Source organism: Narcine bancroftii, chromosome 6, assembly GCF_036971445.1.
Source record: "Narcine bancroftii isolate sNarBan1 chromosome 6, sNarBan1.hap1, whole genome shotgun sequence".
Taxonomy (NCBI): Eukaryota; Metazoa; Chordata; class Chondrichthyes; order Torpediniformes; family Narcinidae; genus Narcine; species Narcine bancroftii.
The window spans coordinates 215,936,081-215,949,496 of record NC_091474.1 but is presented as its reverse complement, the minus strand read 5'-3'; the positions used below and the strand labels follow the sequence as shown (position 1 = coordinate 215,949,496).

The window sequence follows — 13,416 nt, the reverse complement described above, 5'->3', positions numbered from 1 at the left end:
GGTCATAACATCACTTATTAGTAGTGCAAAAACAACTACATAATGTACATATATAAACAAAAAAGAAATGTAAACAACTGACTGTGCAAAAGAGAGAAAAAAAAATCAATGAACTGCAAAAGTAAGAATTCCTAAATGAATCCCTAATTGTGTTTACTGTTGAGAGTCTGATGATCGAGAAGTGGTAGCTGTTCCTGAACCTGGTGGTGCAAGTTTGTAAACACCTCTATCTCTTATCCGATGGTGAGAACAGACTGTGCACTGGGTGGTGTGGATCCTTGATGATTGCTGCTTCACTCTGACAGCAGTGTTCCCCGTAGATGTTCTCAATGATGGATGGGTTTTTTCTGTGGTGTCCTGAGCTGCATCCACTACATTTGGCAGAGCTTTACACTTGCAGGTTTTGCTGTGTCCATACCAGTCTGTGATGCAGCCAGTCAGCACACCTTCCACCACACATCTGTAGAAATTTGTCACGATTTCCGATGTCATACTAAATCTCCACAAAAGGTTAACTAATACCTGATGAAGTAGTATTGACAATCAAAATTAGACATAAAATTTATACCAAAGATGCAGTTCATTACGATTTAAATGTCTAAATCTATTGCCACTTAATATAAGTATTCAAAATGTTTACTATCTAATATGATTTTTAAAATATTATTTACTGAGGAAGTAGAGGTGCTGATGTGCTTTCTTCATGATGCCATTAATGTTTTGGGTTCAGGAAAGATTCTCTGAGATAGTAACTCCCAAGAACTTAAATTTGCTCACCTTCTCCACTTCTGATTCCCCATGATCACTGGATCATATACCTCTGGTTTTCCCTTCCTGAAGTCAACAATCAGCTCCTTGATTTTGGTGGCATCGAGTGCAAGATTGTTGTTGGTGCACCATTCAGCCAAGTTTTCAACCTCCCTCCTACATGCTGACTCATCACCCCTTTTTGTACAACCATTACCATGGTATTGACAGTGAATTTTTAGATGTGATTGTTGTTGTTCCGAGCCACACAGTCATAGGTGCAAAGTGAGTAGAGCAGGGAGCTAAGAATGGTACTGATGGAGATTATGGAGGAGATATTTTTACCAGTCCTCACTGACTGTGGTCTGCAGGTGAGGAAATCCAGAATCCAATTACACAGTGGAATGTTGAATCTCAGGTCTTGGAGGTAGCTGATTAGTTATGAGGGGTGATGGTGTTAAATGCTGGATTGCAGTCAATAAGGAACATCGTAACATATGAATCTTTGATGTCTAGGTGTTTCAGGGCTTTGTCTAGAGCCAGTGAGATTGCATCCACCATAGACGTGTTGCTATGATAGGCAAATTGGCATGGATCAATAATGAATTATTGAAGAATTGATTTTTCCTCCTTATATAAACTTATAACCATATAACCACTTACAGCACAGAACAGGCCAGTTACTAGTCCATGCTGTAACAAATCCCCACCCTCCGAGTCCCACTGACCAGCACCCGGTCCATACCCCTCCAGTCCTCTCCTACCCATGTAACTATCCAGTCTTTCCTTAAATGTAACCAATGATCCCACCTCGACCACGTCTACCACCCTTTGCGTAAAGAAATTTCCCCTCATGTTCCCCTTATAATTTTCCCCCTTCAATCTTAAACCATGCCCTCTAGTTTGAATCTCCCCCACTCTTAATTGAAAAAGCCTATCCACGTTTACTCTGTCTGTCCCTTTTAAAATCTTAAACACCTCTATCAAGTCCCCCCTCAATCTTCTACGCTCCAGAGAAAAAAGCCCCAGTCTGCACAACCTTTCCCTGTAACTCAAACCTTGATATCCTGTCAACATTCTTGTGAACCTTCTCTGCACTCTCTCTATTTTGTTTATATCTTTCCTATAATTTGGTGACCAAAACTGTACACAGTACTCCAAATTTGGCCTCACCAATGCCTTGTACAATTTCATCATAACCTCCCTACTCTTGAATTCAATACTCCGATTTATGAAGGCCAACATTCCAAATGCCTTCTTCACCACACCATCTACCTGAGTATCAGCCTTGAGGGTATTATTTACCACAACTCCTAAATCCCTTTGTTGCTCTGCACATCTCAATAGCCTACCATTTAATGCATATGACCTATTTAGATTTGCCTTTCCAAAATGTAACACCTCACACTTACCTGTATTAAATTCCATCAGCCATTTCTCAGCCCACACCTCCAGCCTTCCTAAATCACCTTTTAATCTTCGGTAATCTTCCTCACTGTCCACAACACCACCATTCTTTGTATCATCCGCAAACTTCCTTATCCAATTCTCCACCCCTACTTCCAGATCGTTAATATATATAACAAACAATAGTGGACCCAGGACCGATCCCTGAGGAACTCCACTAGTCACCAGCCTCCAATTGGACAAACAATTTTCTACCACTACTCTCTGATACCTCCCATCCAACCATTGCTGAATCCATTTCACTACCTCTTCATTTATACCTAATACCTCCACCTTTTTTCCTAACCTCCTGTGGGGAACTTTGTCAAAAGCTTTACTAAAGTCTAAATAGACAACATCCACAGCTTTCCCTTCATCAACCTTTTTTGTAACCCCCTCGAAAAATTCAATCAGGTTTGTCAAGCATGATCTACCCCTGACAAAACCATGCTGATTACTCCCTAGCAATCCCTGTACCTCCAAATATTTGTAAATACCATCCCTCAGAACACTTTCTATCAACTTGCCCACCACAGACGTCAGACTCACGGGCCTATAATTCCCAGGTTTACATTTAGACCCTTTCTTAAACAGCGGAACCACATGCACCACCCTCCAATCCTTTGGCACTACCCCCATGGCCAGTGACATCCTAAATATCTCTGTTAATGGCCCCACTATTTGTCCACTATCCTCCCTGAGTGTCCTTGGGAATATTTTGTCCGGTCCCGGAGATTTATCCACCTTTATCTTTTTCAACACAGCCATCACTACCTCCTCGGTTATCCTTATATGCTTCATTACTTCCCCACTATTTTTCTTTACCTCAACTGGATCAATATTTTTTTTCCCTAGTGAATACAGAGGCAAAGAAATCATTAAAAATTTCCCCCATTTCCTTTGACTTCTCACTCATCCTACCCTCGCAATCTACAAGTGGTCCAATTTTATCCCTCACAAATCTTTTACTTTTAATGTACTTATAGAAACCCTTTGGATTTATTTTTACTCTGTCTGCCAAAGCCTCTTTGTGCCTTTTTTTGGCTTTTCTAATTTCTTTCATAAGATTCCTTCTACACTCCTTGTAGTCCTCCTTCAAATTGTCAGCTCCCTGTTCTTTATACCTCTTGTACACCTCCCTTTTTCTCCTAACCAAATTTCCAATATTCCTCGAAAACCAAGCCTCCCTGTGACTTCCAGCCTTTCCTTTGATCCTCACTGGGACATAACTACTCTGTACCCTCAAAAATTTTTTTTGAATATCCTCCATTTTTCATTTACACCCTCACCTGAAAATATCCTGTCCCACTCAATACTCCCCAAATCCCTTCTTATTCCTTTGAAATTTGCTCTTCTCCAATCCAGAACCTCAACTTTAGGCCCCTCCTTGCTCTTCCCTAAAACTACCTTAAAACTAACAGAATTATGATCACTAGTCCCAATTGGATCTCCAACATTAATGTCTGATATCTGACCTAGCTCGTTCCCTAACAGGAGATCCAGTATTACCCTGTCCCGAGTCGGTTCTTCTACTAATTGATTCAGAAAACAATCTTGAACACATTTAACGAACTCTAGCCCATCCAGCCCTCTAACTGTATGGGTATCCCAATCAATGTGAGGGAAGTTAAAATCTCCCATAACCCTAACCCTTATGATTCTCACACATATATATTATCTCTCTACACATTTGTTCTTCTAGTTTTATTGACCCATTTGGTTGTCTGTAATACACCCCTATTAGCACCCTCATGCCTCCTTCACCACTCAATTCCACCCAAACAGCCTCACTGGACAATCCCTCCAGACCATCTTGCCACCTCACGGCAGTAATGTCCTCCTTAACAAGCAGAGCAACTCCTCCCCCTTTTTTTTATCCCCTGATCTATCACATCTAAAACAAATGTATCCTGGAATGTTAAGTTGCCAGTCCTGCCCCTCTTGTAGCCAGGTCTCACTAATTGCCACAATGTCGTGACCCCAAGTATCTGTCCATGCTCTAAGCTCATTTACCTTGTTCACTATACTTCTTGCATTAAAATATATGCATTTCAGAGAATGACCCTCACATACATTCTCTTTTCTACCTTCTACCCTTATCTCTATCCTACCTCTGTTATCGCTTTTATTCTTATCTAGGTGGCTATGCTCCCTTGACACTGCTCTCACACTGTGTTCCCCACCCCCTGCCAAACTAGTTTAAACCTTCCCCCACAGCTCTAGCAAATCTGCTTGCCAGCACATTGGTCCCCCTCGAGTTCAAGTAGAGTCCGTCCCTTTTGTACAGGTCCGACCTTCTCCAGAAGAGATCCCAATGATCCAGAAATCTTATTCCTTGCCCCCTGCATCATCTCTTTAGCCACGCATTCATCCTCCACATCCTCCTATTTCTACCCTCACTAGCACGTGGCACCGGCAGCCATCCAAAGATTACTACCTTGGAGGTCCTGTTTTTTAACTTCCTACCTAATTCCATTTAATCCTGTTTCAGGACCTCATCCCAACTTCTAGCTAAGTAATTGGTCCCCACATGGACCACGACTTCTGGCTGTTCTCCTTCCCCTTGCAGAATGCTATGTACTCGATCAGAGATATCCCTGACCCTGGCACCAGGGAGTCAACATACCAACCTGGATCCCCGATCTCGTCCCACAAACCTTCTATCCGTCCCTCTGACTAACGAGTCCCCAACTACAAGTATCCTGTTCTTATCTCTCCCTCCCTTCTGAACCTCAGGGGCAGCCCCCGTGCCAGAGACCTGACCCCAATGACTCATCCCTGATAGGCTGTTCCCCCCAGCAGTATCCAATACAGAATACATATTGCTGAGTGGCACTTCCACAGGGGTACTCTGCACAGGCACTCTCCCTCCTTTCCCTCACAGTCACCCAATTCCCTGACTCCTGCCTTCTAGGGGTGACTGTCTCCCTGTAACTCCTCTCTATCACTGCCTCTGCTTCCCTTATGATCCTCAGTTCATCCAATTGCAGCTCAAGCTCCTGAACACGGTCACTCATTATATGCAACTGGATGCACCTTTTGCAGGTGTAGTCATCAGAAAGAGCTGTGCAGTCTCTGATTTCCTACATCCCACAATTGGAGCACTTAACTACCCCAACTGACTCCATTTCCTCCTTTCTTAATATAAATACCCTTCCCACACAAGTAGCTCCTTCTCGCCGAAGTCCCTCGAGCCAAAGTCCTAAGACCCCACTCCTTCACTGGTCCCTCGAGCCAAAGTCCTAAGACCCCACTCCTTCACTGGGCGACTCACTCACTGCGCCACTCCTAGCTGGCCGCTCCCTCCCTTCCTACTCCTTTTATTAGCCCTTACCAATTTACCCCAATTAACTCCCAGCTCCTCCTCCTCTCACCTTCTGATTAACAACCAACTGAGCCCTTGTCTCTTGAGGCACTACTTGGGGGGGGGGGGGTCACCATGATGTGCAGTGCTACACCCAACATGCAAGAAATTGGAAATCAATCACTTTCTTTCTCCATACCAAAAAATAACCAATGATCCCGATGTACAAGACTTTGGCATTTCCTTGATGCCTTAATTGTTGCAGCTCACAGTTTTGAGTCACGGTTAACCATCCCTGTGGAAGCAGTGTCAACAGCTATTCATTGGGTTTTAACACCCAAATGTTTGAGGCAGCTTCAACATTTTGAGTGTAAAAGAAGCCATGTTGTTAGCGACAAACTGACCAGTTTCATTAAAGTATTTGTGACACATTAAGAGTCCTGAGAACATAATCCTGATGGAACTATGGAACAGTACAGCACAGAAACAGGCTCTTTGGCCTTCCTTCTTTAGAGTTGTTTGGAACTATTATTCTAATGCTCCATGGAATAAAGTCCCTTTCACTAATACCTGATGAAGTAGTATTGACAATCAAAATTAGACATGAAATTGATACCAAAGATGCAGTTCATTACGATTTAAATGTCTAAATCCATCACCGCTAAACATATTTATTCAAAATATTTACTATCTAATATGAATAAAAAAACATTATTTACTGAGCCGATGCCTTGCAGGAATAAATATTACACTGGGTTTTATTCCTATGTTTAACTCCCTCACAGATAAGCAGAATAGGCAAAGCTGAGCACAAACTGGTAATCAATCTCCTACAACTTTGTGTCAACATTACAAAGTAAATCAACTGCCAGGAAATGCATGCGCTCCCACGTGGCGATGAGTGAGCAGGAAACCCATTAGCTATTTTCGATATCAAGATGCCTTCTGTGGGAGCCTAGTGACACCTATGAATCTTACAGTGTTCTGTTTTTTTTGTGACAGGACACCGATCAAATATTCAACCTCAGGAACCTGAGCAGTGAACCTCTGTCATTCACCTTAGACAACTGGGAACACCTAGCAGTTCTCATATTCCACAGGGTCATTTATCGATAGAAGGGAAACAGAATGGAATTTCTACCAACTTCAAAACTGACAGCTTCAACCTGCCCAAAACCCTCGGTATCTTTTGAAAAAAATAGAGCTGGATATCCCTCTCGAGATGGCTCAAAATGAATGAATTCCTTGTGGAAGCTGCAGAATAACATGAACTCATTCAATAAGTGATTCTTGCACCTCCAATCCCTATTTCATCATTGCAAGTTTATTTAACTAACCCTGGAAGTTTTGGACAGATTAATTCTATTCTACAACCATGAGGACCATAAGACACAGGAGTGGAATTAGGCTTTTCAGCCCATCAAGTCTTCTCCACATTTCCATCATGGTAGATTTACTATCCTTTTCAACCCCATTCTCCTGCCTTCACCCCATAACCCTTGAATCCCATCTTAATCAGGATCTTAAATATACATAAGGGCCTCCACAGCCATCTGTGGCAATGAATACATTGGAGGGACAAAAAAATAGCAGGTGCTCAGGAGAATAGCAACACTTTCAAGTCATATACTATGCTGGTATATACAATCCTGGAGCAAAATTCTGGAGTCTATTGCTTAACAGCATGGTGGAAATACCTGCAACATGTCCTTGCAGAAAGATACACTTCATCATCTTCTGAAGGAACAGGAAACAAAATCTGGGTTTACCAATGATCATCAGGTTGAAAGAATTGGAAAAGATGTTGTTCAACCTTTGGATTCGACAACTACAAGATTCAATCCCATGTGGCGGCGCACTCTCTCGCGGTGAACCAGCCCCACTTGTACTGCAGCATGGCGGGGAAGCCATGAGAAGATGGCACTGTCAGGGGTTCTCCCTTGCCTCGTGTTTCCAGCCCAGCTTACGCCCCGGGCAGCCGTTATGATGTCACCTCGCACACAGTGGTCGATCTCATGCTGCCCTTAAAGGAGCACGTGTGGAATTTGAATAAGTCAGTCATTGAGTGCATCCAACATGGTGGCTATCACTATCGCTACAGGCATTTCATTTACAGCAAAGAAATTACGTCAATCAAAGAATGGAAGTTTCTTCACCAGAACCATTATAGATCCTACTTATCAGGATGATCTTCTTCAGGTAGAAGTATTGGAGAAATGGACAGGTATTATCAGAAATAAACCCAATGTAGCCACAGGTCAAAGTCAGGAGTCCAGCAACAAAAGAATCGCTATTTCAAAGAGCATGTGGTGTGTAAGGAAAGCATTCTTCATAATAGTAACAGCTTGAGTATGATATGCTGCTTTGAAATTTTGCTCCATTTATATAAATAAAGCATAATTTTGCAAGTGAATTGAAATGCTCAGCCACTATTACATGGCACATTAAGAACAAATATCCACATTCAAAGTTACCCTCAAGTTGTGCAATATAAGCATTACAGTTTATTTATGCTTCAAACAAGGGCATGCTTTCCACTTCTTCCACTTTGACAAATAAGAAATTTTATTTTATAGAGGTGGTGTTGGAGATTTTTTTAAATCCAAGATAGAAATAAGTGTGAACAAAAACAAAATGTTCAATATTGCATAAAATAATTTCAAGGACATAAATATCAAATGTTATGTCCGAAGTCGTCTTTGGTCCTCTGCTGGTCATGTGTTTGAGGGGGACTATTTCAGCAAAATGCACTGGAATGCCTTCATGTGAGTGCATTTGAACCAACTCTCTGCTTGATTTGACTCCAACAACCAGCATTTATTATATTCATGTTAAAGACATAACTAATGGAGTACAACTGTGCCAATCAGTGAGGGAACAGAAAATTAGAACATAGAGTGTAAGAGGAAAAAATCCAGGAAGGATAATTAGTATAAATTCCATTGTTATTCTGTCAATAGGTTTCTCATCTTGCTGCAACACTGGATGTGCGGTGTGCAGTATGAGCATAAGAAGATTTGGATATGCCCTAGGATCTATAGCCTCCAAGTTTATTAGGAAGATGCCTAATATTGGCTGGCTAATATATTTATCAATCTGCAGGAGAATCGTAAGGAGAGAGTGGGCAGTTGAGATGGGGGAGGGTAGAGTGGGGTGGGAAATCATGCGATCTAATGGGAAATGAAAATACACGTACTGAGTTATGGCTGGTAGATTGCCATTCTCTGTCACATAATTTACAGCATTATTTGAAGTAATAATTACTCGCAAGACATTGAGATCTACAAAACAAAGTATTTTTTTTAGATACTGCAGGGTTACAGATTCAGTTTAAAAAAAAAACAGGAGAACATGGAATTTGGCTAAGATTCATGGAATATTCATTGTAAATAGACTCACATAGCAGTACCAAGCAATCTGACTGTGCACATAGCAGCATAAGTAACAGCGATCATAGAAATATCTGAATTTCTGCAGAGGTTTTCCAATCTCTTGTCAGGACTTCAGCAGCTGATTAGCAAAATCCCAGAAAAATTGTATAAAGAAGTATTTTCATTTACACTAATTGTCTACAAATTCCACCAACCTCATGCTTGCCATAATACAATTAGAGGTAACATTTATTGCTTTGAGATGTGTTTTACAATATTACTTGATATTTTAAGCCATTTGCTTTTCCTATGTTGATAAAGAATCAGTGTGGCTAAGGCTTATGTTGCAGATCATATATTTTAGAAGAACCAATACTGAAAGCTAACAAACAAATGTCCGAAACAGTCCAAATTGTGCAATTTGGATCGACAGTACTTGTTACATATGCTAACACAAATGGGTCTCTTCACACAATTTTACTTTTCACACCTGAATAATAATCTTATGTGAACTTATTTTGTTTCTTTTCTAAATACAATCAGATTTTTTCTTTAAATTCCAGAAGCCTCTAAATAACATCAATGATTTTGTAGTGCACACTTTCGTGCAATTTATATTTAAGGAATAAAAACCTTTTCATCACAATAACCTTGTAATAATACCATTTCAGACAGCCAAGCACTGAGTAAATATGCAGATCATAAAGTTTGATAACAGTATGTTCGAAGGTTTTGAGAAATTAATTTTGTTTGAAAATGTGCCATGAATGAAAACACCTGCAATAGGCTCTTAATTTTAAACTCAATAGACAAGTTCATTTTTAGTATCATAAATGGCATTTAGAAAACCGAACTACACCGGAGCAAATCTGAAAGAAAAAAATGGGTAATGCAACTAAGAGATTCATACCTCATCACAAAAATAGCTTTGGATAGATTTGTTTTGCCGATCCAAATCAGGTCAACTGGGGATATTTTTATATCAGTTCTCAGCTGGGGAGCATGGTAATGTGTAAATTTCAACTATGGTTTCAGCACATGTCTCGTGGCCAAGGTCAACATTGCAATGCCTTTTTTTTCTCATTCAAAGAGCTGCATTTTGTAATACTGCATCAGAATGAAGCCATCGTTTGAATAACATGCCTGCCAGCAGAATTTCCTTCCAACCCTTGCAGGCAGCACTAAATCAGGAATCTCAACGTGCTCTGTGCAGGTTTTTTTTCCAATAGGTTATGGATTCCCACTGGCGGAAATCAGAACATTGTGTCTCATGTGATTTCTGTGCCAATGAGCAATATTTCCCAGTGTTGCAAGGCCCGGGATTGCCAGCAGGAGCTCAAGCAACTACAATCTGATATCCAATATGCCATGTATTTTGTAAAAGCACAGACTCTAGAAAAGAAATTTTCTTTCCAAAGGAGTTCTGCACAGAAACATGCCAGAATCCTCCAATATCCCTAGGGGTACAGGCATCCTAAACCTTGAAAGTAGTGGTGATTTTCACTGCCATGATGCAACAGTGCAGATAATTAATAATCATTCAAATTTTAATGCACAACAGAACACGCTGTTCAATTATTCTACTCTGCTCCTCTACTATAACCAGATATCTAGTAACTCTGGAAGATCTGCAATGCATGGACTTCCAATGTTCCTTAAACAGAGGAGACATATTTCAATGAAAAAAAATAAATCAGATGGACTTCATTAAACTCCAACTATTCACTTGCATTAATGCATTATTATTGAAAATATGTCTCACAAGTATTAAAAATTTGATATTAACGTGCTACCTTATTTTACAATTTTCTGGTATTATTTTTCAACAATATTCAACGTGTTAAAATAATGCGAATGTATTTTACAACGCCTCTGAAAAATTGTTCTTAGTCCTTTAAATTGCTTCAGGGGAATGATTTTTCTAAGTGGAACACAACATGATGACGACTTCATGGTGCATAAGAGTCAACAACCTTGGGTGAATAACTAGGCTTATGTTTTCAAATTGTGGAAAGCCCAAGGATTTCTTTTAGAAGTGTTTCAAAAGATTCACTGATGTTACATTCGCTGAGCAACGGGGACCATTGTGGTTGAGCACCTGACACTGTGACTTTTTTCTTGCTCTTACATGGAATACATTTTTAAATACAAGCTCCTCATCATTTAACTCTGATTTTCTCTCTTACATTTTTGATTGTCTGGCTTTTACCCAGTTTTTATCACCTTGGACTTAAATCGGTTGCCTTGTTTTTTTTGAAAAGTGAATCATTTATTTGTAACTCGATCCTGAAATATTTAATCTTGTATTTTGGGCAAGAAACCATGTTGTTAGAACAATGCTCAAAGCAACTAATCTCATTATCTAAATGTTTCGTGTTGTACCTTCAAAGCCTATTAACTAGATGAAAAATAGCACATATTCTCTGATCTACACTGCAGCTTCTCACATTAGTGCAGCACAACACGTTACAAATGAAGGGTGTGAAACACAAAATACTTTACCAGAATTGTTGTAACAACTAATGATCGATTGGATAATGAATCAGTGATGTTAGACGTCTTTCCTTTGCGATTCTCAGTCATGTTTAACCCACTGTTGGTTTCCCAGGTCCCAACCTATAATGGAATCACACAATCACACAAATAGTCACCTTTGTTGGAACATCCATAAATAGCTTGTTATTATAAAGCAATCTCTTCTAAAAAAAATAGCTGAATGTAATAAAATGTTCCAAAGATTAACAAAGAGCAGTTATAGAATCATTCTTCATAAAACAGGCCATTCAACCCAACTAGTCCATGCCAATCAATATGGTATTCTGGATGAATCCAATTTGCATGCACCTAGTTCGTACTCCTCCAGACTCCTCTTAACTCTCCATATGTCATTTGCATGCTGTTACTGTGCCTTCTACAGTTTCCTTTGGCAGCTCATTCCAGATGTGGACCACCCTCTGAGTGGAAAAAAAAAAAGAGTCTTAGGTCCCTCCTAAATCCTTGGTATCATGTAACCTAATACCACTTGAAGCATGGTCGGGTGGCCGGCGACTAAACCGGCTCCCTCGCCAGGCTTGCTTGGTGTGGAGGGTGACTAGACACCCTGCAGGAAGAAAAACAATACCTGTTAAAGGGTGCACTAACCCTCTTGTAGGGTAAACAGCCATCAAGCTCTCATCATAAGCCATGTTCTCTAATCCAGGCAGCATCCTGTTAAATCTCCATGAGGTGAAAAGAATTGAGCACAAAATGCTAAGTGTATTTTAACCAGTTTTATAGGACTGCAGCATTTTCTTGTGGCTCTTAAACCCTGACTAATGAAGGCCAGCACAGCACACATCTTCTTAACCACCCAATCAACTTGTGTGGCAACTTTGAAGGATCTAAATACTTGGACCTTAAAATTCCTTTGTCCCTCAACACTGCTAACAATTCTGCCATTAACCTTGTATTGTGACTTTGGGTTCAAAATTCCAAATTGCATTACTTCACACTTTTCCTGATTGAAATCCATCTGTCACTTCGCCAACCAGTTCTGCATCCTATCTATATCTCACTGTAACCTACGATAACTCTCTACACTATCTATAATACCTCCAATTTTCACATCATTTGCAAATTTACCACCCTCTACTTCCTAATCCACGTCATTTATAAAAATCGCAAAGAGCAGATGTCCCAGAACAGATCCATGTGGAATTCCATTGGTCACCAATCTCCAGATAGAGTACATTCCATATACTACCACCCTCTGCCTTCTGCAGGCAAACCAATTCTACATTCATGCAGTCAAGTTCCTATAGACTCCTTGCCTTGTGTCATTCTGTTTGTCCCTACCATAGGGAACCTTGTCAAATGCTTTACTAAAATCCATATGCACCACATCCACCACTCTTCCTTCATCTGTTTTGTCACCTCCTTGAAAAGTTTAAAAAAAAGGTTTGTGAGGCATGACATCCCCACCTCAAAGTCATGTTACCTATTCTTAACAAGAGTGTGCTTCTCTTTTGTTTTTTGTTTTGAATATTTTATTTTAAGTTCAACACATATATAACAATTTTTTAAAAAATCACATTGTTACCATGTTATTGATTAAATGCATGTTGATTTATATAAAGAAAAAGAAAAAATAAAACTACAAAATAACCCCATCTAAATTCACCCTTCCAACCCCAAACCTCTTCTATCCCCACAAAAAATACTGACAACAAAAAAAATCTAAATTACTAAAATAATTTATTTTATTAATAATTTATATTGTGATGGGTTATATTATATTTTATATTATATATAAATATTTCTTTTAAAGAGATAGATTGTGGGTGGGGGGGGGTGTTAGTATAGGTCACCACAAACAGACATAAACACTTCACAAAAGAGATCTCATTTAAAATGTAAGAGCTAGGTATAAGGAGAGATGTCATGCCCACATGACTTTACAGAAACTTTGAAGAATGCCTGGAGACTTCACAAGTAAATGTTAATTGCATTGATGCTGTGAAGTAACTAGATTAGTGTTTTGAAAGCAAGAGATGGCCAGGCTCAAGAAAC

The 13,416-nt window shown here is 39.9% G+C and overlaps 1 protein-coding gene across 2 annotated transcripts in view; it reads right to left on the bottom strand.

Annotated features, from left to right (window-relative positions):
* The window catches only part of LOC138737038 (glutamate receptor ionotropic, kainate 2), a 511,494-nt gene that overhangs the window by 167,252 nt on the left and 330,826 nt on the right, over positions 1-13,416 (bottom strand). For both annotated transcript variants that reach the window (XM_069887457.1, XM_069887458.1), the window contains exon 9: positions 11,371-11,484. In XM_069887457.1, the coding sequence (XP_069743558.1) occupies positions 11,371-11,484 (114 nt within the window). The remainder of the gene's footprint in view (positions 1-11,370; positions 11,485-13,416) is intronic.